We start from the raw sequence: 25,634 nt of genomic DNA, 5'->3' as shown, positions 1-25,634 counted from the left end.
AGGATTGTTGTGATTATCTAGAAAGTGAGTTGCTTCCATGATGCTGTGCCAACAAAAAACAAAAAAAACAACGTAAAGTCGCGTAATTGGTTCCGCAGTGGAGTTTCTGTTAAATACCTCTCCAGCTGAAGTGACTCCCCCCCTCTCAGCACTACTGAGCTCTCTCATCCCATAACACTGCAAGCAGAGAGCGCACTTTTGGAACTAGTTTAAACTTTCTATTTAACTTTTTAAAAACGTATTCTTAGTTTGAGCATGTTTTGGTCACTGTTGCCGTGCGTAATCGTAGCCTTTGCGTCTGTGCCGGCAGATGCGCAAATCTCCGGCCGGTATGTTATCGGATGTCCTGCTCGGTGTGACAAGTCGATGTGTCCTCGGCTACCAGCGGACTGCCAGGCGGGACAAACCCTCGACGCTTGCCACTGCTGCACGGTGTGCGCGTCCGGCGAGGGCGAAGCATGCGGCGGCAGCGGGAAGCTCGGGGATCCGGTGTGCGGAGAGGGGCTGGAGTGCTCGGTCGCTGGCGGGGTGGCATACACTATCACGGTGAGGAGGAGAAGCAAGACTGGGACTTGCGCGTGCAAAGCCACCGAGCCGGTTTGTGGAAGCGATGGGGTGTCCTACCGGAATATCTGCGAGCTGAAGAGGGTCAGCCGCCGTGCGCAGAAGCTGCAGCAGCCACCTGTTCTTTTCATTCAGCGGGGAGCTTGCGGGAAAGGTAACGCTAAGGTTGTTTTTATCAGGACAACAGGATCAGCAAGACCCCAAAACAAACTGATATTTTGATACGTTTTGAGAGAGTTGGGTGATTATGAATGTCGTAGTATGAACATGTATTATTCTGTATTTGGAATACTTTCTGCTCAGTTAAACTATTGTGAAACAAACATTTCACTTTAGTATCCACTGTGCTACAAGATGTTACCGTTTGTCCTTTTGAGACAGAAAGCTTTATGTCAGTCACAGCATGTCCAGGTTGTCTAGTAGAGATCATACCATGGCCCAGAGGTTATGAAGGGAAAAGGTGAATAATGATTCAAGACTATAGTCTTATGTGGGAGATGATCAAATCCCTACTCTGCAGTGACTTAAAGGTTCAGACATAAGTGAGTCAAATTAAAAGTGTATATAGAGGTTGGCTGAGTAAGTATGTACATTTTATTTTTTGTGTGTCATGATTTCACTTTTCACAACTTGCTCATGAACGTGACCCCTCAAATCCTCACTGGAAGTTTGTGGTTTGATCTTCACCCAGATGTTATAGCTTTAAAGCTGCATTCAGTGGCACACAATCCCCATGTGTCTGGGATAACAAAAGCCACTATTGAGTGTGTTTCCATCTTGTTCCTGCATTACAATTAGACTCGATCAGAGAACTGATTTTACTTTTGAATGAAGTCATGAGCTCTCCCCTGATGTAAAGCTTGAAGTGAGCCTTTGGATTTTCTCTGGCATGCAGAACTAGCAGTCACATGGCTATAATCTGCTTCATTGTTTTATACAATACCAGGGCAGTCTGCAGGCTGTTATTAAATAGTACTGAAGTGATACATTGTAATAATTTATATATATGAGTGTGTCAGTATGTACCTGTACTTTATCAGAGTGTCATGTGAAAAGTATTTCACTCTAATCAGTGGAGCACTATAATAAACAGACATCATTCTTCACTTCTGCTGCTCTATGAAACAGAACAGCCCAATGCACATTCTGTACAATTTAACCAGTGAGTCATTCATCATCATTAATGCTACATATGAAATATTCAGGAATGAAAAATGGTCATTTTCAAACACACACTTGCACACATGTGAGGCTACAGGTGGTAAAGACATTGTATCATTCTCCAGGGTTTGGTATGTGTGTGCATGTGTTTTACATATGTCCATCTGAAGTGTGCACCACGTGTGCAGTTTGAAAACTTCTGAATGAAGAGTTTCAACACTTGTTGCCTCAAAGACCTATAACTTACCTCAAAGCTTGACCCCCCTCCTCCTTCCTCTCTCTTCCTTTTCTCTCTCAGTGTCTCTCTCCCTCTCTGTGTTTCTGTTGTCACTCATAAATTACACTTAACAGTCACATGAAGGAATGCCTGGCGCTGATTCAAAGCCATAATTCCTCTTCTGTTGAAGACAATTTAAAACAGGCCGGAGACACAGAGGAAAACACAAAATTAGCAACCCATATTTTTGGGAAAGGTTTACATGTACATCTAAAACCGTGTGGCGCAGTGGTAGGGCAGACTATATCGCCACATTTGTTTGTCAGTCATGTAAGCAACTAAAATGGTTAAGTAATTCCCAGGCAGCTAACCATGTCTGAAACAGAGCAATACTGTGGTGAGTGATATTGATTTTCCAAAGGCACCCAGTGAGAATTTCCATAGCTGCAATAAAACAAGTCACATTTCATTTGGTGCATCAGAGGTGCTTCTGTCCATGCTGTTGGTGAACAATGCTGTCTGTGGTAGCGTCTTTCCCTTTTTTAGATTAACTTGAGCATAAGATGTGATCAAGGCTATAGACTTAGATTTGCAGGAGTTGACACTGAAAAGCAGTGGTGGTACACTACTGTACTTAAGTACAATTTTGAGGTACTTCTACTCCACTACATGTCAGAGGGAAATATTGTACTTTTTACTGCATTACATGTATTTGATAACTTCAGTTACTAGTTACTTAGCAGATTCAGATTAATGATATAAAATATAATCAACAAATACATTCTAACGTATTATTATAAGTTAAGATAAGACTTTATTGATCCCTGGGGGAAAATTTACCTTGCAGTATATGTGCTTAAAATTAGCCCCACTTTTACCAGCTGCAATAGTGATTTACACATTAATGCATCAATAATTATAATCCAATAATATAATATCCTGATTCTGAAATTGGCCATTCTGCATAATGAGTACTTTTACTTTTAGTACATTAAGTATAGAATTTTACTTAAGTAAAACAATGAATGCAGAGCTTTTACTTGTAACAGAGTATTTTTTACAGTGGTATTGCTACTTTTACTTAAGTAAACGGTTTGAGTACTTCTTCCACCACTGCTGAAAAGAAACCCAACCCCCTCCAAGCGTCTTTAACTACCCTGCAACTTGGCCCCATGTTAAGAAAACATATGCAAGTACACTTTGCATGATGTCATCTTGTGTCTGGACAGAAAAGATGTTGATTATGCAACTTGGCAAAGATAATTAGGTCAAATATTGCTGTAAGTTCGGGATCATATTTGTTTAAAATTACCCATTTTTTAAGTGGTATAAGTATTTTCTTAGCATTTTCTTTATGAAATTCAACAGAGGTACCCAGCTGGAATGAACAAAGAGTGTTGTACTTACATGGTGAGTATATACTAGACTACCAGGAAGCCCCAAATGACCCATTTTTGACAGAACTTCATATATGGGCTTCTGAAACAACCAAATATGAGAAATTTGTGAAGAGGTATCTGGGTGAATAAAGGTGTGAGCATGCAGATGATGTTTGCGGTACTTTCTTAATAATCTGTTTAGATTTTAATCCAATTGAAACCCCAATACAGTCTGTAGCTGCTGAGTGACTGTACTGCTCTTTATGGTGCTGCTAGCTGATGTTGCAGAATGCCCTCTGTGACTCCAGCCAGTCATGTGCTGAATATGCACATTCTTCCTCAACTTGTCTCAGCCACTCATAATATTAAAATATCATCTTTGTGCATGTGTCTTTTTTTATGTTGTTCTATCAGTCTGTCTCTTCTCCTGTTTCCGCACGTCTGTCTCTGTCTGTTTTCTTCATCTATTTCTCTTCCTGTTCGTGATGCCTGTAATTCTCGTGCTCATTATTTCTTTATTTCTCTTTCTGCTCGACCATTGTAGCTGCAACCTCTTCCACAGGCATCATTTGCTCTTATGCTCTTGTATATCTCATCAAATTCTTACTACAACATGGAAATATTATGTTTGTGTGTCCTCTTTCCCCAAATCTTACCATTAAAGCAAACAATCCTGATGTGACTTCCCAAGCCCGCCATACCTCCTGTCTGCTTGCTCTGCTCGTTTCTGTGAATATAGTCTATGTTGGACCATGATAAATCTTACTAAACGTTGCTTCAGGATCTTTATATCGAAATATAAACAGTTTTAAAGTTATCAAATGAAAATTGTCTTCCAAACTACAGAGGTTGGAACTGGTTTGTGCATTTATAGTTTGACAGTAGGTCTGTGTATCTCTTTGATCCTCGTACATCATTTTCTAACAACAAAATGTAAAATGTTTTGGATTCTTACCTTACTGCTGCTAAAACTGTCCCCTTACTTACTTAGATGTGTGTGTGTTTCTGGTTTTATTGTCTGCTGCCGCCCTTGGGTGAAGTCCCTAATGGAAAAATGAAGTTCTTTGAGTTGAATTCAATTAAACTGGGACAAATTTAAACAAAATTAGAAATGGAAAAATTAGGTTAATTAGAGTTACTCACACAGTTGCATAGTGGATCACCTCAAAATGTTGCCATTGTGTCATTGTAATATTATAAACAGTGGCAAGCGCAACTGTATATCTTCTTAACTGCCTCATCAAAACTAAATGAGTCATGAGCTTACACTTTAGCGCCCCAACATTCACATCTGTTGAGTCACTGAAGATGTGTATTGAGCCAAAATCAATGACTTACTGGAAATTATTTTATAATAGCATACACATAACTAAGTGACTGTGGTTGCCATGATTCTCAAAGCTCTGCTGAAGCCTCAGTAGCTTAGTTTCCACTATAAAGCCAGTTAAGAGCAAAGAGGAAACAAAGTAAACAACAGGACTCGCATTTTATTTACCTTTTGTTACCAATTACCACATTGCTTTGACAATGACCATAGAAAAGTCTTTGCTTCCATTTCACACATTTAGCATAAACCTGACTCACCTCAGTCTGCCCAACACTGGAGAATCAGTGTGTGTGAGTGAGGGCATCAGTGCATGAAGAAGAGGAGCTGACCTTACTGTATTCACATCTAATTTCTCGAGTCTAGAGGATCAGAAAAAGCAGCTTCTGCCTGCAGGCGCCAATAAAACAGCGGGTACTGTGTATGGGAAAATTGAAAAAGAAAAGAAGCTGAGATCTTGAGCGGGGACCCATGTGGTGAAGGTCAATGTGTAGAGAGGGGAGGAGTAATGGGTATATGGGGTGATGAAGATGGGGGGCTTTGTGTGTGTGTGTGTGATAGAGAAAGAGATGGTGAGAAAAAGAGAGCGCCTTTATATGAACTTTCTTTTTTTAAATGTTGTGTTTGAATGGTTTCCCCTCATTGAATGCTTGATTTGACTCCAGAAACAATCTTTTAGACATCTGACCATTGTTAACTGATGCTTAATTTTACTAGGATATTTTATTATGAGTCATTTTCCCCCTCAATATGTTTTCCATATGGGTGAAATCAAGTCAGGTCACAGCACCCTAAAGCAAATTCATTACTCTTTATATGTCAGTATGTCATTCAAACTCTGTAGTGTGTGTATAGGCCTGTTTTGTGAGCGTGAGTCTGCCAAAGACCTTGATCATCAGAGAATTTGATCATCTCCCACGTAAGACTATAGTTTTGAATAATTTTTTACCTTTCCCCTTCATAACTTCTTTGCCATGGTATGGTCTCCTTAAAAATGTACTCTACACACCATTAGTCCTTACTGCTTTACCTCCTAGTAGAGCAGGTCATCCACTAATCACAGGGTTGGTGGTTCCATCCCCAGCTCCTCCTGTCCATGTCACTAATGTTGCAGCTGGTAAAGGTGGGGCTAATTTCAGCTACTTTATATACTGATGGGTAACTTAATCTAGTTTGAACACCCTCTTGTACAGACAGTCCCTTCGTGGATGTTGCATGTGTTGTCTTTTTATTTGTTTGGTTTTGTCCTATTTTTATTGACTTGTGACGCCTTAGTGACCCCTTCTCTTAAAAGGTTACAAGCTTTCTTACTTTATATAGCTTTCTTACTTAGTTTCAGGTTAAGATACTTGCTGTCTAGCTGGCCAGTGTTGGTCACTGACCAACAAATAATTTCCACATTAGCTTGTAAAGCTAGCACAAGCTAGCACATGTGTATTGGCTAATTATAGATAACAGTTTGTAGCTAAGCTATCTAGTTATGTAGCTAGCAATGTCTAATGAGTTGTTGAAGTTGAGCTACACTAGAGCTCAGTTACAATTAGGCTACAACTCATAGTACATTGCAGTTGTGACTGGGAGCAGTTTCCAGTGTCATAGTGACCTACAACTGGAAGTAAGTCTACCTTCTGTTCGCTACTTGACAATATCGAACATGAGCTTCTGAAGTTAATTGAGCTGCATGCTTTGCAAGCTATAGTGCAACTGTGCATTGGAGTTGTGACTGGGAGCAGTTTGATTTGTCACAGTGACCTACAGCTAGAAGCAAGTCTACCTTATCTGTTCACTTTTACTTGTTCATTTCTGAGCTGACCACCACCTACATTGTCTGATGTATCTCCCTTTTTCTTGCCCTATCATATAGATATTTAGATATATACATTTTGCACATACAGTAGTAGCCAATTATCTGTTTACCATATGATGTTGTCTTCTAGAGTCAGCCTCTTTCAGTAGATGGAGTAATCTTACAAAAGCAAAATGTGGATTAGACACTAATCAGAAAGCTTTACATCCTGACTTTATCATCACACATCAGTGACTTCAAAGTTAAGGATGAATAATAATAAAATCATTTTTGGCATTTAAGGAGACAGCTGCCTTTCAGTTTGGCTCATAAATCGACTTAATTCTTCAACAGTAAAGCCTTTCTAAGCTCAGTTCAGCAGTGAAATAACCTGTCACAGTATATAAATCAGGCAACAATGGTTTGCCCAGGCTCTCTAATGTAACTGAGCTGTGAACAATATCTGATTCACGATTTCCCATCTCTAACAAATCGTCACCACTGGGCCTGTAAGCCTACTATCATCACATTGTGTTGCAGTGTGTCTCTGGAAGTACATTTCAGCATGTGTGTGAGGAGGCAGCATTCATCATAATATGGTAAAGTGGGAGAGACTGACAGCCTGTATGGACTCTCCAGAAACAACACAGGTTCTGGACACTGGGCCTGTTCTCTCTAACTATAATCCTATCAGAGCTGACCACGAACCCCCCGGGTGTGAAGCTAGCACGGGGAGAATGACTCCAACCTTGCCGTTTCTTCTCTTTCTTACTGTGATGAGAAACTTGTGTGACAGTTATCAGATCTAATGTTTGATTTGTAGCTTTAAAGTTCAACAAGGAAAATATATGTGGAGGTTTGGAGAAAAGTGGTTCCATTTGTTTATGGCCAACTTCTTTTTTTGATGGATTGCTGTGATTTTTTTTTACAGACATTCATGCTCCCCAGATGATGAAACCTACTGACTTTAGTGATCTTCTGATTTTTCCTCTGCGCCACCATGATGTTGATATTTCTGGCTTTTAGTGAAATGTCTTGACAACTATTGGATGGATTGACATGTCATTTGGTACAGATATCTAGAGGATAAAACTCAATGAGTTTGGTTATCTGTGATTTTTTTCTCTCTAGCGCCCCCAGCAGGTCAGAGTTTTCAGTTATCACGTGAAAGAAAAAAAAAATCTAGTATGGGTCATTCTGTGTCAAATTTTTGCTTACATTTTAGATTTTGTTCAAACGTTATATATATGCTATTTGAGACCAGAGAATAAGTTCTATAAAATATTGTGACAAATTTCACGGCTCTAGGAGTTACATGTCTGAAGATATTGATCCCTAAAAAAGGATTCCTGCCTAAGGTGTTTTTTTAGGGGGCAAAAAATAACTATGCAATTCTCAAAATTCTGATTCAAACATTTTACAGAATTATTTTTTTGTGTCAAACAGCATATATATAAAGTTTGAACAAAATGTAAAATGTAAACAAAAGCCTCTATCTGATTTGACATGGAATAATCCAGATGGATTGGCACACAATTTTATACAGACATTCATGGTGCCCAGAGGTTGTATCCTAGTGAATTTGGTGATCCTCGAGCGCCAGTATGAGGTTCATATTTGTGGTTTTGCGTGAAATCTCTCAACAACTGAATTGGATTGTCATGGAATTTAGTTCAGACATTCATGTCCCCCTCAGGATGAATTGAAATCACTTTGGTGAGTTCAAAATTTTAATTTGTCCAATACTTTGGATTATGACCAAATACTAATGACATTCCCATCAGCCTTAGCCTCTTTAGTGCTAATTAGCAAATGTTAGCATGCTAACATGCAAAATTAATTGTTTAACATGGTAAACATTATCACATCAGCATGTTAGCATACATTTAGCCTCACATAGCAGGCTGTAGATTCTTAGTCTTGTTGATAGATAGATAGATAGATAGATAGATAGATAGATAGATAGATAGATAGATAGATAGATAGATAGATAGATAGACAGATAGGCAGACAGACAGACAGACAGAATTTATCTGACAGCTGGAGTTGAGTGCTCCAGTGATCATATAACATGAGAATTTTTCCACTGCGGGTGGACAAATGTTTTCATACTGTATAATTTAGTGGCATTCATTACGGCAAGATGGTGCTCATTCCATGCTTGTGTTAGCTTAACTGCACCTAAAGCGGAAAGTCTCTTTCTCTTTCCTTAACCCTTCACTGCAATTAATGATATCCCAGGGCTTATTTGCCTTTGACTTTCACAAAATTCTGTCCTTTAGGAGAATGTAATGACTGAAAATTGTCCTTGTGAGACAAAATTGTTTGAGGTACGTGGCAAAATAAGGGTTTACGAATGGAAGGATGAAAAGCTTAGAGGGAAAGGTCTGGGGAGTTTTGAAAAATAGCTTTGGTTAAACTGTCTTCTGGGTAGGACTTAATTACCAGGTAAATCAGTCAACATTTCCTGACTTGCCCAACACTGGATAGATGGTGGGGTGGGTGATTCAGTGAATTTGGCAGCCCTCATACATACAGTGTCAGACAGTGTGTGTGTGTGTGTGTGTGTGTGTGTGTGTGTGTGTGTGTGAATGAGAGAGAGAGAGAGAGAGAGAGAGAGAGAGAGAGAGAGAGAGAGAGAGAGAAAGAGTATTAAAGAGTAGTAAAGTATTTATTTGTAAGGTTTGTGGCCAGAGGTAAGCGTGTGTAAATTAGTGTGTGTGTGCATGTGTGTCAGACCTGACCTAGACAGTCTCAACCGCAGATGAACTGTCATCTTTCCTTTTCCCTGAGGTATTATCATAAAGGGCTGTTTTATATGTTGGTTTTCTATTCTCACACAGCTCTTACATCATGCAGTATTTCAGTGCATCTTTTGTTTGTTTTTACCCATTTGACATCCTGTGTGTGTGTGTGTGTTGTATTTCTAGCTCAGGACAACCCAGACAGCCCAAGACACAAATACAACTTCATCGCCGACGTGGTGGAGAGAATTGCTCCGTCTGTGGTTCACATTGAACTTTACCGCAAGTAAGAGCCATGCACCTGTGTGTGTGTGTGTGGGGGGGGGTACGGACGACTGAAACACATTAGAATTTACAGCCCACCTATGTACTTAACCAGACCACACCAGTTGGTAGAGCACCTTACTCTCCCACTTCAGTCTTTCAACGTCTTTTCTTCACCAGCTTCACCAGCGTCTCACCAGCTTTTATGCTCTTTAATCTCTGCTTCTCATCCTTCTTTGACACCTCAATTCTTCGTCTGTGTCATCTTTCCCTTTGGTCTGTCACTGTTGCTTGTAAAGCGGGTCTTTGAATGTCTGAAGCTCTCTGATTTCCACGCGTCTGTCTCACCCTCTTCCATCTTTCCCTAACTCAGATCTGTCTCTTGTCTTTTCGCTGTTGCTGCCTTAGGTTAACTTGAAAGCTGTTTTTCATTGAGGTTGTGCTGTATATTAATGCTGCAGTGTCTGTTTGTTTCCTCCTCTTACTGTTTTTATGTATACTTAATCCCTCCAGCTCACCTTTTAATACTTACCTGCCTACTCTTTATATATTTACCTCCTGTTCACAAAACCTGTGCAGACACTCACATGCTTTAAACTTCCGAATCTTACACTGCGGTTACATCATGCGTTGGTTTGTTTTTCTAGGAAGAGACCTTTAAAGAGTGAAGTCATTAGCAATACTCTAATTCCCTCCTCTGTCCTCCCTTTCCCCCCACAGGATGACCTATTCTAAGCGGGAGGTGGCAGTGGCCAGTGGTTCTGGCTTTGTTGTGTCAGAAGATGGCCAGATTGTGACCAATGCCCACGTCGTGGCCAATAAGCACCGGGTGAAAGTGGAGCTAAAGAGCGGCGGCACCTATGATGCCAAAATCAAAGACGTGGACGAGAAATCGGACATCGCCCTCATCAAGATTGAGGCACCGGTCAGTCAAAGTGCTAGACATTCAGAAGACCAGCAAAGTGACAAAATTAGTACAGTGGTAGTTAGAGGTGTCCTGACATCTAGAAAGTTGATGATGATGTTGATGAAACTAAGTGCTTGAACTTTCGCACGTTTTCTACTCGCTTGTATTTGGTTGCTGCCTATCTCAGCTACCTATCTAAGGGTCTCCCTTAAAGGAATAGTTTGACATTTTTGGAAATATGCTTATTCACTTTCTTGCAAAGAGATCAATACAACTCTCACATCTGTTCAGTAAATATGGAGCTAGAGCCAGGAGGTGATTAGTTTGGCATAGCATAAAGATTTCCCAGCGGAGACTCCAGGAAGTCATTGCACTCGGCCACTGGTTGCCAAGAGGTAATTATAGTATATAACTCCTTGTATAAACTACGGGTTAAACAAATGAGGTAGTGCCAGGCAAGCTGTTTCCCTCTGCTTCCAGCCTTTATGCTAAGCTAAGCTAAGCTAATTACCTCCTGGCTTTAGCTACATAGTTAGCATACAGATATGAGAGTGGTATTGATCTTGTCATCTAACTCTTGGCAAGAAAGCAAATAAGGGTATTTCCCAAAATGTCACACTATTCCTTTAAAAAGATATACTTATAGTAAAGGAATAATTTCTCATATATTTGTAGTGGAGACAACAATGTTTGATAACATTGTTTGTCAAGTTGTATAAGCTAACAACCCTCCAAATTCACTTTACAGACCACTAAATTGTCCGGCCTCCAGGATGAGAACAATAGACGTGGACAAATGTTGGTTTCATAAATGAGCTTTTATGCAAAGATTTACGAGTCAGTTGGAATGAGGACATTTTCAAATGTACTCATGACATGAAGTTTTCTGCATTCTGATTAACAAGATCAAAACATTAACTCACCATTTTGTAATTCGCCCAGTAAACTGTTGGGAAATTTGAAGGCTTGGTGACTGAAGTCTGGCGTGAAAGTGTTCTAAATCTAGGAGATTATTCAGAGTGCAAGTGAAGTAAAGTGAGAATGCAGGTGCAGCCAAATGGGCCTTTAAAAGACAGCTGGCTGGCAGTCAGTCCAGATCCTGTAGGTGTTCAGACACATCAGGCTGCAAAGACAACTGACAGATATTATACAACTCTTCTCACAAGAATTGCACAAACAATCACTTATTTCTGACAGGTGAAACTGTGGCCAATTTAAAGCCAGTGTTCAAATTAAGGAAAAGGGATAAATACTGTATCTTTCTACACTGTGCTGCGCAGGACATATGTTTGCTACATTTTATCCCTTGTTCTCCCCATGTCCCTGTCTTTCTGTGTTTATTTCTCTGTCTACTGGACTAGAGGGATCCGCATTAAATGTTAATCACAGCCAACAGTCATGTGAAGGAATGCGTGGCAGAGAGCCAGGGCCTATTGACTGGGAGTCATAGCAGAGTGCATTATGGAGCTCATTCTCATGGCTGGGTGACACAGCTGAATAGATGTTCATGACAGCGACACAAGGTGTATTACAAAGACCTCCAATTCTGAAAAGAATGAAAAATTCAGTTTTTGTTCGGCCAACAATGTGAGCAAAGAGTGAGGAAAAGAGCAGTGGCAGATGCTTTGTTTTTGTTCATCCTATAATAAAAGCTGTTCCGTCTGTTGATGACAGGCTGATCTTCATTCGTGGGGGCTTTCCCGTGTTTGTTTGTGTCACATGCTCAGTGTCCACAGCCTATACTGTGTACAATGCTGATTCAGGAATGACTCATACTTCATGTTATAGAAGTATGGAAAATATGTTATTGTCCTGGTCAACAATAATATAAGCTTTATCATTGCAGAAGTCTTTGTTTATACAGTGTATGCAGAAAATAAAATATATTTGTAGCATTCCTCTGCATGACACCATGAACCTGGTTGTTTGGTAAACAACAGGTGAGTGTAATAAAGCAGGTTAATTGTAATCAAATGACAGCCAGATGTATCTAGGGAGTCACACTGGTAGGAAACACATTCAACATCATGAGTATACTTGTTTTGATAGAGAGTGTAAGTCATTGTCTGAAATCAGAGCAGGTCATCCAGGCCATGAGTCAAGCCCCAGAAGACCTGTGGTCACTTTGGAAAGACCACATGATTTAGATGGAACTGGTATTTCTGCTAATGAAGGGAAGTGGTGTGTGTGTGTGTGTGTGTGTGTGTGTGTGTGTGTGTGTGTGTGTTTTTGTGTGTGTGTGTGTGTGCAGTGAGAGTTAATACAGGGGGGAATTAGAGGACGAGTGAGTTATAATGAGAGGGCGGGAGGGCGAGCCAAGTTGTCATTATGGATTGCATTTGAAAAGAAAAATGTAGATTTCAGCTTTGAAATATTTTTCGTTTATTTAAGGAAAGTAGTCTGAAGGTATAGATAACAGAGTGCTGTCAAAGAAAGTCTTGAATAAAATCTGGAGTCCTTGAGGTCCAAGTCAAGTATTAGGGAAATTGCAAGTCAGTTGTCTTCAGGTGTCTGAATACTGACTATTAAAATGACAGCATTACTTTCAAAGCTGTCTTAACAGTTGAACTTGACAGTTCATTCTTAACTTTGGAAACAGCAGTTGACAAAGCAATCTTCACTCAAGGTCCACTTACTTTTTTGTTCGGAGCTTTCAACTGTATCACACAGTCTTCTTGAGTGAAGATTGGTTTGTCAACTGCTGTTTCCAAAGTCAAGAATGAACTGTCAAGCTCAGCATGGACGAGAAGTCCTTAAAGTGCTCAGAATAATGGAGAGTTTGAACATCTACAGTTAATGACAACTGAGCGAACCTCATTTGCTGGTGAAGACTGTGCGATACGGTCAAAAGCTCCAGAATAAGTAATATGCGGACCTTGAAGATTGTTTTGTCAACTGTGTTAATAATGTTTTTATATAGCTGAGGCTGAAGTTAAGGCTTGAATGTTTTTGTTAAGTCTCAAGTCACGTCAAGTCTTTAGGGAGGCAAGTCTCACAACCTCCTCATTTTTGAGTCTCAATTGCACACCGGATTCATAGAGAAAAGAGAAATGAAAATTGTTGATAGGATTACAACAATACGATGCTTATCTGGATTTAAAAGTGTAAACAAACGTTAAGTGAGCCCACAAATTTCTCTTTTCGTCTTTAGTTTAAGAAGCTTTTCAGATTAGAGTTTTAGTTTTTAGAGAAATCACTTTTTCCACAAGCATGAATTGGGCTATTTTGTAGCAAAATTACCATATGTGAGTTTATAAATTCATATCCTGACTGGTACTCAATATATTGCTTTAATCTTCCATTCTCCCCTCCTTCATCACTGTCTTGCCTTCACTCTCTGCTCCATTCCTCATAGCGTTCTCTATATTAAATAAAAGCAGACTGTTGTCAACGTCAGCTCTCCAGAAGCAGCCACAGATAATCACTAAACAATTGTACCAGTTTATGAGTGAGAAAGTTTAAAGTTAAGTTTTCCCTGAGTGTAATGACTCGCTTCACTCTTCTTTCTCATCCTTTTTCTATGTGAAATTGGAGTTTATTGGTAGCAAGTCCCAGTCCGTTCCTGGGGCTGTGGTCTACCCCTCAGCTCTGGGGAATACATTAGTCTGTCTACAGCAGCTGGAACTTCAGAGGCGAAGGGAAGGGGGGAAAATTGCTGCACTCACTTGTTCCTGCGTAGAGAGTATGGGGGGAAAAGAGAACGCAAGAGGGACAGAGAGAGACGGAGCGATGTGGTCAAGGCCTGGAAAAAATTGATCCATATGTCTGGATAACTATATGGGCTAAAAGGCTAATGAGTGCACTGTGTGATGTGGTAACAGCACAATGAAGATACGACTCATTGTGCTTCAGGTTTTAAAATGCCTCTCATAAACCTCATTCTCTCACTCAGAACTTGGACACGGTCACATTCACTTGGAAGTGTTTACAATGAATTTGACGCGTTCACATTTACCTGATAGGACTCAATCTGACTTGAAAGCTTGCTGACTTGGAAAGATATTTATTTAATTAAACTGAATTATATTGACCCTCATAGACTTGGAAGCAACCATACTGTCTTGGAATTACTTCAAAACACTCAAATGTACTGTGCAGGGAATTTTCCATTGTCATTCCACATCATTTTATTGCATGGCCTGTGCAGTTATGGCTTTGTTCACACTGCAACTCAAAAATGATTTAATCTTTACACCAGAGTTGGTATAAAGATGAGTTGCCTAAAAAAATAATTAAATCCCACTTAAATTGTTGGATTTAACTCCAGTAAATGAGCCATTAACTTAACCCTCATGCTAAAATCAACTTTACAAGTGTTGTTGGCCTCATGTTTCCCATATGGTCCCTTGAAACAATGGCACTGCTTGTCTCTGTATTACCCATCCCCTAGTATAAAGAGTCTCAAACCATTCTCTCTGGGAAATTTGCCTGGTGCTGGTTTGGACTGGGCTATTATTGGATTATGTATGTGTATGTGTGTGTGTATGTGTATGTGCAGAAAGGAAAGAGAAGGAATGTCCCTCCATGTAGCCATGTGTTCCTGCATTTATCCTTTATCTCTTCATCAGCAACATTGGGTAAATGTTTCCCCAGGAAGTATGAGATGCCTACATTTCCCTAGATGAACTGTACTGACAACAAACTTGCAATCAATTATTCAAATCACTATGTATGTGTTTGTGTGTTTGCACATGGATGGGTTTTAAGACAGCTCACTGCAGGGTCGTGGAGGACACGCTCCATTGCCAGTGGAAAGACACTGTATGTCGTCCTTTAGAGACAGGCAGAGGGGAAATTAATCACATCCTCTTTTCCTCCTGACCCAACCTCTCTCCTTCATCTCTTGTCCCTGTAACCAAAATGGTTCCCATGCTTAAGGATGCAGTCGGGTTGGAAAAGAGCCAAGGAAAATACACACACACACACACACACACACACAGTCTTTTGCCCTGCTGGGTCTTGATGCACTTTGTCTTGGCCTACTTCTTGGCTGCGTAATTGTTTTCCAAGCCCGCTGGACAGGCAGCAGCCTTGCCCGAAACTGTTTCGGCTTACCAGTCAATGACATCACTTTAGATGCGTATGAGGCATGATAGAAAAGTTTAAAAACAACCATGGCTATAGTCAAATGGTTGATAACCAGCAGTGTATTTACACACAGATCTCACTGTGAATAGATTTCAATGGAACTGCTTTCTACTGAAGAAATTTAACTTAATACTGTTTGTGAGAAAACATTTGTTTGTTTGTTTTTTATTTGGATGAACCAGCACTTACTCTTTAGCCAGTTGTGCCTTTTAATATCTACTAACTAATTTATTACATACGTGTCATACTCCACAGTTGGGGTGTAGGCTTTAGGAAAGTGCAACACATAGAACCAGGGCTTTAACCCTGTGGTTCTTAAACTGGGATCCAAGGACCCTCTGAGTTGCTTTAGGAGATTCCTGTGTGCTCCCCCCAGCCATATAAAGAATAGTCTAGACTACAATATAACTGCCCTAGACATATAAAGCCTATAGGAATTAGTATTGCCGTCATAGGCTTCACTCTTGTCACTATTATCTCTGTATGCACAATGTTGGCGGTTAAACACCCATGCATTTTTTGACCCTCTAGTCCCGTTCAAGGTCAGGGCTGGAACGTATCCCAGCACACACAGGGCAAGATGTGGGGTAAATGCTGGAAAGGTCGCCAGTCATCACAGAGCACAGTGAAACATTTAAATACTATATAAATTTGGCAAAAGAGGTGTTTAGTTCATTTACTTTAGGCAATATTTCTGAAGCAAATGAACACATTAGACCTCATCTCCTCTCATCATTGTGATTTGTGCAGTTCAAAGTTTTGTGGTGTCTAGCCAGAGCTGAGACTCCCTCAAGTTCTCTGAGCTCTCATGCGAAACTACACAGAGTGGAACATACACACGTAACTCACAGACATGTGTTAGCTCTTATACAGACTAAAAACCGTCCTAACAACATATGGAAACCATAGTGGTTTCCATACTGGTGTCAGCAAGGATATGGTTTAGCCAGTGTGATCTGAACATGTTCATGTTACTTGCAATGCGAGGAATTGCTCAGTGGAGCAAAGACCTACCTTGCGTGTTCACTATGGCTTTGATTAATACCTACTTCTGTGATATTTATAGTGTGTGTAAAAATCATAATTATAACATTCACCTACATGTTTTCAGTTGACCAAACGTGCGCAAACAGGCATTCATGCACACATATATGAGTCGCTTACACGCCACACAAGCACCCAGACTCGCACACACACACATACAGTGCCCCCCTCTCTCCAACCCCTCAGCCTGATCTTCTGATCCTCTGATTTGATGTTATGTATGAGCATGCTGAATCCTGCCCCATTTTTATCTGTATTAACACAACCCCAAGGGCACAAGTTCAGACGTCAGCAGTAAAACCCTATACATTAGTGTACTTGTGAATTTTGCAAGGTAGAACTTATAAAAGTATGCTCCCTGCTTTGTAGTCACCTGTATGAGAGGAATAGGAGAGCTTAAGTGACTGCAGTTGAGCTTATATACAATTCAGGTCATGCACTGACCCAACTGGAGCAGCTTCTGTGTCTGAATGTGTGTATTTTAAAGAGGTCTGGCTGTATATCTAAGCAGTGCCAGGTGTGTGGGTTTTAATTTACACAGTCAGTGAGAGTTCATGCCCAGGCAACCTCCTCCCTCTCTGTGTGTGATCATATATGTGTATGTGTGCACATATATAAATATACATGTGCCTCAGAAAAACTATTAAGCCACAGTCCATCCCAGCTTGACTGGAGTTAAAGTTTGCACCTGGTCCTCTAGTCATAAAATGGTAGTTAATGTAATGGCTTTTAAATGAGCCTCCAAACGACCAAGGCTGTAATATTAAACAATGACACATCTCTATAGCAACTCTGCTGCTATTTTCAAAGTGATCTGTTTGCTTGCCTGCCAGCTTATCTGTCCCTTTGCCACGGTGTCCTCGATGACCTGACTGTGGCAAAATCTGTCTGTGTGCAGGAGGCTGAATCAAAACTCAGCTCAGCGACAAAAGATGAAAAAAAGTCAGGAATTTTTCACACCACGTGCCCCTTGCAACTACTTCTTCAGTCAAGGCAAACAAAGCTGTTTCGTCCTCCCTCCTTTAATCTGATGTCCCACCTCTCTCTCTTATCTAAACACTCAAGAACTTGGAAAACATGGTTTCCTTTGTGACTTCGGAGAAATCTATGGCATCATACTGAAGTTCAGTGAGGCAATGAAGTGGTCTCCTGCCTAAAAAAATACGAAGCGTTCATTTTCATAAAGTAGATGTTATCCTCGTAGACCATGTATGATTTATTTTTCCGAGATATTCACAAACTCTTTTGGGTCTTAAACCAAAAATATTTTTTGGGTCATAGCCTGGTTTCTGCCAACGCACGCTGCATGCATCAACGTAATATCAAACAAAACAGTTTGACTCATTCGTCTCACATTCTCAGACTCTCTTCCTGTGGTTTGTGGTGTTTGCTGTTCCCCTCTTTCACCTTGCCTCCTTCCTTTAAGTGTGGCTATAGTGTCTTTTGATGAAGTACCAGTACATCGTAACCTTCATCTGAAATAGCAGGGTGAGTCACTTGGGTGGTCAGGAGAGGCGGAGTCACATGGTGAAATGATTTTCCACAAGTCATTCCAGATCGCTGACTAGTCACGATTAGTAAGTGATATGTAAGCGGGTCTTTCAAAAAGTTGGGCAGTCTGCGTGTTCAGTGTTTGTTCTGCCTTCTCACCTAGGCACGTTTTGGTGGTCAGCGTGCTGATGCATTTTGCACTCTTTGTACATGATTTTTCTGAATGCATTGTGATTTTGTGTGGGTGTGTGTGAGCCTGGGATGCCTAGAAACCTCTATAAGCAGCAAAAACTCATTGCTTGCGTTTATTTAACTCTTTCAGAACGCATCAGGGTTAACTGCAGTCAAGCTAAAAACAAAGCTGTTCCTCAAAGTTGACATTTTGGAGATACAAGGTTTTCACCTGGTAGCAACAGTCACCATGGCACCACCAGTATCACTAACTGTTAACATAATCATGGTGACCAGCAGTGGCCTAGTTCTGAATGTCTTGGCAGTGACTCACATCCATCTGACGTCCTCTCTCTCTCTCAGCTGCTTGTCTTTCTCTTGCTTCCTCTCTCCACCTGGTTAAACTCTTATCTCTTATCACACATGGAGTGTGAAGGGAGAAGGGGAGCGGCAGTGATTATACAGACTGCTACTCCTGTGTCAGGTGTCTGTTTGTGTTTGTTTGCTCACACCAGATGCATGTTTCCTGGTTTATGTACACACTTCTGCAGCCTGTGTGTGTGTGCCATGTTTACTTTTAACATCCCCACAGTGTTCATATAAGCCCACAGGAATCAGGAGCACAGCGTTGGACATTTCTGGCATGTATGTGTTTGTATCTGTGTGCGTGGGGACATGTGAGGTAAGGTGGAAAGTAGGGTTGAAAGGTTCTCTTCCTCGGTTACTGGCTATCGCTATCTTTGTCATCTAATAATAACTTCACCTCAAGGTTCAAGACCATTTACAGTATAACACACCGACAACTAAATCAAAAGTGTGTCTTAAACGTTTGCCACGATCCAATTTTCTAATTACATTTAAACTAGTTTATGAATCAAATGTCTGCTCACAGTTTATTTTGTCCACATCTGCAGCTATCCATAAACACAGAGCAAAATGTATGCATGCATTAGCTGCGAGGTGTCATGTTTTATGACTCAGAATAATATGATTTGGAATTTCCCTGCTATGTCTGAGTGTTCGACCGGGTTTGCATATCTCACATAGATCCTTTTGTTTGTGTGTGTGTGTGCCAACTTGTATTGCTGTCTCAGTTACCTTGCAGACTCTTCTGGCTTCTATTTATAACCCTGAATAAACAAAATGGATACACAGGAGAAGCACTCAGGACAGGTCCTTTTTTATTTAAGACTGTGCTCGCCCGCTGTTAGGGCGTTGGGCACAGCCTCCGCACAGACTCAACATGATGTGGCAGTACGTGGGCTTTGACTGCAGGCTGCTCAGCAGAATGATTTCATTCAGAGAAGGAAACTCACTGTGGATGGATAAATATATCCTTTCTGTGTCTGTCTGCAGACGCAAGCTCTCAGTAGCCTGGTTTCCACTGCCCAGTGTAACAGGGCTTACAAGAGCTTAAGGTAGTCATTATTTACCGTATCAGTCAATTTTCCAGCATCTCTGGTCTGTTGGCACACACTCGCCATTAGGAATAATTTGTAAGCTGAGCTACATGTTCAGTCCAACAAATAAGCTTTTGATCTTGATTATTAGCATTTTGAGTGGAGTTCTTTGGCATAAATGTCACTTCTCCCTGCGGTGGAAGAGGAGTAATTGTTTTTGTGTGGGAGCATTGAGTGGGTTGTGTTTAGAAGACTTGTGGTTTTGCTGTAATTCTTTTCCTGCTGTCTGCTCATAAAACACATGATGATGAGAAGTCCTTAAAGCTCAGTAGAGTAATAGCAGTTAAAGCAACACCGAGTTTGTGATTTTCTTTTAGAGCTCTACTCGTTGAAAATACATCGTCTTTTGCGATGACTGCGATGTATATCAGTCACCGAAACACATTAATACTATATGAATTTCCTATGAAACAGATTAACAATATCACAAAACACTATTTTTCACATGACGAATACGGCTAAATATAGCTCATTCGTTCCACATCTGATCCTATTGTGCTTAGCCCTTTATTCAGACTACCTTCCAGTAACAGGCCAAGTAAGACTCTTATGTGTATATATATGTAGAGAGTACAGTCTCTCATTATACTGTATATATAATATTATATTGCATATTAACACAAAATACTTTCACCTTACATGCCAGCTTTCGTTATCCTATATATATTGAGAGCTTTAATATCAGGATTCAGATCTCTTGTCTGTTACAAGAATAAAGAAGCAGCTGGGCTTTCCACTAATACACACACCATCTCTCTGGAACAGCCTCCCAGTACTGATCATGGATTTTGACTCTGAGAAAATCTTTGAAACCTTTGTTTTCTTTAACACATGGCTACGTTTACTTGGTCGTGCAATAATAACATTTTTGGCATTGGCATATCTGTACATATGCCAATGCCTTTTGCATTCATTCATGTCATTTTAATTTATAAATTGTTAATTTTATGTATTTGTTCCTACTTACTGGTCTACATAATTAGTTTTATTCTGCAAAAGCCTCATAAAGCATTCTTTTTTCTCAGTAGCTTTGGCCTCCAGTAAAAGGAACATGTTGTCCCTCTGTGTTTCTCACGTGCAGACCAAGCTTCCTGTACTGTTGCTGGGCCGTTCATCAGACCTGAGACCAGGGGAGTTTGTGGTGGCTATTGGCAGCCCATTTTCTCTACAGAATACAGTCACTACAGGAATCGTCAGCACCACTCAGCGAGGGGGCAGAGAGCTGGGCCTTCGCAATTCCGACATGGACTACATTCAGACTGATGCCATCATCAATGTAAATGAATGAAGATGCATTATCATTATGCATACACTTTGTTTTTTCACAAATAATAAGTGATGCATCTTTTTGGTTCACAGTACGGCAACTCTGGAGGGCCTCTAGTAAATCTGGTAAGCTATTTTTTAATTTAGTGGGAGACACATTCCCATGACATGTTAAAATCCATATAATAATTTACAGTTGTTTGTTATCAGACACTAAGTTGAGGTTTGCTGTTTTAGGATGGTGAGGTGATTGGGATCAACACGTTGAAAGTGACAGCTGGCATCTCCTTTGCCATACCCTCAGACAAAATTCGACAGTTCCTGGCAGAGTCCTACGACAGGCAGTCCAGAGGTATGAGCTCTCACTGACACAACTTATTTTCATTTTATTGCTTCTATTCAATCACCAAGACAAACTGTAGGAGGCAACTGCAAGAGTTGGCCCAAGATCCCGTGTGCACACACAGTAGAGCATATAATTCAGCGCACCACTTCTGTGGTTGTAATTGTTCTCTGTGCGCTCTCTTGAGATGTATTGACCACAATTCTTGCTTTATGAATCCGTGCCCAGCATTACCCAACAGGATTATGATGAAGAGAAATAGAAGGAAATGCCAGTATATATCAGGGTGTTCTTTTATTTTACTGCCCTTCACCCTTTACCTCCCACAGTGTTTTGGAACAGCACACACATGTATTTTATGTGTGACTGCCAACATGGCTTCTCGATTAGATTTGTCTATATGATGAAATAACTAAAAAAACAAGATCCCCCATATGTATGATGAAACACGTACACACCATCCTGCAAACAACGTAGATCAAGATCAGAACAAGATCCACTGTCTGATCTAAAGTAATATTTCTATCACTCACATACAGAAAGAAAATTCCCTGGAGGATTTTTATTTTTTGGAGGTCAACAAACAGCCCAGACTGTTGCAGGCGAGGATAAATGATTGTATTTGTATTGTGTTATTGTCCATCTCCAGGGAGAGCAGCTGCTAAGAAGAAGTATATTGGCGTGAGGATGATGACTCTCACTCCAGCGTAAGTTGCACACTTTTATGTACATCGCCAGTGAAATAGCACCAGTACATCCAGTGTTGCATACTAATTTTCAGGGAAAGTTACAGGCAGGTCGACTTGTTGCTAAAAGTTGATAAATGACATTGTGATGTCATTGCATGATTACGTTATGACGTTAAACTGCATCATTACGTAGAATACACAATGACGTTACTCTAATTGACTCCCCATTTGTTTTGTTTGTTTATTATCACATATTTTCATTTGTAAAAGTAATATAAACACAAAACATTTTTTACGATCAGATATTTTTATTTTTAAACACAACACATCGTAGGTTTGTTTTATTCATATTTTTCTTGTTACATAGTAAACCTACGGTAAAACCACACATGAACAATTGTAGTTAGCTGTTTCATGGCTTATTGGTAGCTAGCTAGCTAACACAGTGCTGCCTGTGCCTGGCTATTGAGCTGAGCCGTCACTACTGCTGACATCACTCACAGTGCACTTTTGCAGCCAGGCATACAGACCATGTGTTGTGACTTAGTGTGTGACAGAGAAAATCGTTTTTGTGTCATTTAGAGGGAAAATATGTGTGTTTTAGCGTTTGAGTCACTTTTCAAAAGTTGCTAAAAGTTTCCAAATACATATTAAAAGTAGCTAAATTTGTTTCTAGGTGCTTTTTGAAAAGAACTTGCCTGGGTAGTCTGAATTACTAAATCTAGCTACAAAATTGCCAAAAATTGATTCCCTTCATTATGCTTAGACAATAGGAAATTGAAACATTTACATTTCTTGTTTTTCGTTGGATAAAAATGGTTACTAAATTCTCTGTCCCTTTTTCTACCCCTAGGCTGGCCAAAGAGCTGAAGACTCGACACCATGACTTCCCTGATGTCACCTCTGGAGCTTACGTTATGGAGGTCATCGCAAAGACACCAGCTGCAACGTAAGGAAGATATTTTGCCCATATGGCTCCAAAAGCGTGGGCTCAGTTCAAACTTGGTTGTAACATCATGGTTTTCAGTTAAGTGCAAATGCAAATGACTCTTTTTCAGCTATGGGATATAGTCTTTGGCTCTGCTACACATGTGCACTTAATTCTCGCAAGACTCTCGTCACTCCATGCAGCTCCTGCTCCCCTTTCGCAATGTAAATAGACAGTGTATTTAATTTCCTTCCTTTATGTTATTTCTCTTCTCTGACTGTCAAGTGTGCACACAGACACACACTCAAACACACACAAATCCTCCTACACAGCTGTCTTAGTAGACTGTAAATTCATGGCTCACTCCAGCGTGCCTGGAGTGCCTGGCCCTCTAAAATGTCCCCCTCCTCCCACAATTGCAGCCCACTCCAATCAGCCACCACCACAACTCCAGCAGAGTGGGGCTCGGGAGACGCTGAGGTCAGCTATTTCCTTCAAACCTCATGCAGGGAGGTTACTAGCTGTGCTGTGGTTTTCCTGCGCCTGCTCACCCAGCGCACTCCAGAGTGGTGTCCCCTACAAGGCCTCGTCAGAGTTTACTCATTGCTTAAATCACCCTGATTTTTGCATAATAACATTTCTGTGGTTGTATGTTATTTTCTAGGCTGCACTTTCATTCTTTTGATCTCACTGTGTTTTGTGTTGGTTTATGGCCTTTCGAAATCTTGACCCTGCTGTAGAGAACTCTCCATTTACTATGATGGAGGTGTTGAGTGTAATGAGGGGAATCATGAGCTGCAGTTGTGTTAATGGATGCTGTTGCAAGTCAAGGTGTAGTGGTCTGTGTTTACATTTGGCTGTGATTAAGCAGCTGCGTTGAGCTGTGTCAGCTTTTGATATCACCGCTGGTTACTGCCTTGGTCTGTGTGATTTCAAGGTTTACTAGTTTGTTTGTTTCATTACGGGTATACATTTGGCCAATGAGTTTTTATTTGCTGAGCGCTCTAACCTGGCTGTGCTATCATTCCATCATGATCGATCCATCATTAAAATTCTGATATTAATGATGTTAATTCAGATACATTGTTACATTGATTCAGACTGTGCTTACAGGTCTGTAAACAAACCACACACTACACATTTGGTGCTCTAGTGAATATTTCCAGCACCAGGACAGTGTATGTAGGATTGACTCAAAATAAATATACAGTGCCTGTGTTCATCAAAATGAAACATGTCACCCAGTGCAACAGTGTGAGTCACTGGTATGTTTTTAATCGTTTTTTGACAACAATAGAATATTAAGAACAGAGGAATAAGACATGTCAGACTTTGAATAATAGTTTCGGTCTTTTTGTGGAATTTGTTGACAATAAAAAAATAACACCAGACTTAAACTTTAAGTTCTTACATACTGTGTACTGATTAAGACCACATGCAGAACAGCGTTAGTCTTTTGTTGTTGTCATTGTTGTTTTTGTGGCATTTTTGCATTTATTAGATAGTATACAGTGTTGTTGGTGATGGTGTATGGACTGGTGATGGGGTAATCACATGGTCAGCATCTTAAACTTCTAGGTCAACAGGACACCCTCATCAATGGCACAGTGTTACCTTCCAGTCCTGTAGTGACTAAAACTGTGCCATAATATCATATCGCTCTACTAAGATAATCAGGCCTGGGAAACAAAACTGCCATTATTTTTTGCTGTTATCCACACAACATGTACTTACCATTTATGAAGCCCTTGATCAGTCATCTCTTCTTCTCTCCTCTAGTGGTGGACTCAAAGAGCACGACGTCATCATCTCAATCAACGGCCAGAGGATCTCATCGGCGACTGATGTGAGTGCCGCCATCAAGAGAGATGACACCTTGAGAGTAGTTGTGCGCCGTGGAAATGAGGACGCTATCCTCACAGTTGTTCCCATGGAAATCGACCCTTGACACTCCACAAATCACACCACAGGAGCTGGAGCTAGGTTTTACTTATCACCAGTGGACCTTATATTGAAGGGGGGCTTCTACTGACATGCTCTCTCCCTGTGGCCAAAGGCCAGTGGCGCCACACAACCAGGAAAAATACTGGCTATGCCTTGAAAGGAACGACTGTGCAGATGCTCTAAAAGCAGTGCTGTACTTTGTTTTCCATGTGTGTTTTCACTTTTAGTCTTTAATGCTTTGATCAATGCTACTACTGTTTGGTCACAAACATAAGACATTGGTTATTGGCGTATTGTTTTTATCTGTTTTCTCTTGTTTTGTGTCTTTTTTAACACGGACTTTTGCTCAGTCAGGCCTTCCACTGCAATTTTGAGCAATTTAGAGACTCACTGAGCAATTCTGATTTGTATAATTGTTGTTTGCTAAACTCTTTTTTAAAGTACTGTAGAATGTTTTTGTTGATTATGTGATGTATACTGAGAAAATAAAAGGTTTGCCTTCTTTTGTTTTGACACTCACCATGCTGGCTTTCTAATTTTCTTTCATCTCTCCTTCACTCAATTTCACAAACACATTTTGACATGGACTGCACCCAGGCTGGCATTTTCTTTGTGTGTGTACAGAGTTTGTATAACCATTGCTTGTGCATACGCACAAACACAAAGGGGACATAAAACCAATCAGGATCTGGTTTAAATTAGATTTTATTGCCTTCATATGGGCTTGATAGTGGTCTGGCATGATTGTTGGGCCAGGGGCTCTGCAGGCCGACCTCAGAGACAGGAGTGCGAGCCAAACAGAGATCCGACCCACGATGCTTGCATGAATATACTTAATGTTTTTTGGTAGAGATTTTTGTTTAC

The 25,634-nt window shown here is 40.5% G+C and overlaps 1 protein-coding gene across 1 annotated transcript; it reads left to right on the top strand.

The window, feature by feature from the left end:
• The first annotated feature begins 25 nt into the window (after positions 1 to 25).
• On the top strand, positions 26 to 25,289 carry LOC122884753 (serine protease HTRA1A-like). The gene is made up of 9 exons (XM_044215062.1): positions 26 to 718; positions 9,362 to 9,461; positions 10,160 to 10,364; positions 20,682 to 20,876; positions 20,960 to 20,992; positions 21,104 to 21,218; positions 21,859 to 21,916; positions 22,752 to 22,847; positions 24,606 to 25,289. Exons 1-9 carry the CDS (start codon positions 256 to 258, stop codon positions 24,772 to 24,774), a joined length of 1,434 nt encoding a protein of 477 aa, XP_044070997.1. The 5' UTR covers positions 26 to 255; the 3' UTR covers positions 24,775 to 25,289.
• The last annotated feature ends 345 nt before the right edge of the window (positions 25,290 to 25,634 follow it).

The sequence above is a fragment of the Siniperca chuatsi genome, linkage group LG11, assembly GCF_020085105.1.
Source record: "Siniperca chuatsi isolate FFG_IHB_CAS linkage group LG11, ASM2008510v1, whole genome shotgun sequence".
NCBI lineage: Eukaryota > Metazoa > Chordata > Actinopteri > Centrarchiformes > Sinipercidae > Siniperca > Siniperca chuatsi.
This window is presented reverse-complemented; position numbering and strand designations above follow the sequence as displayed.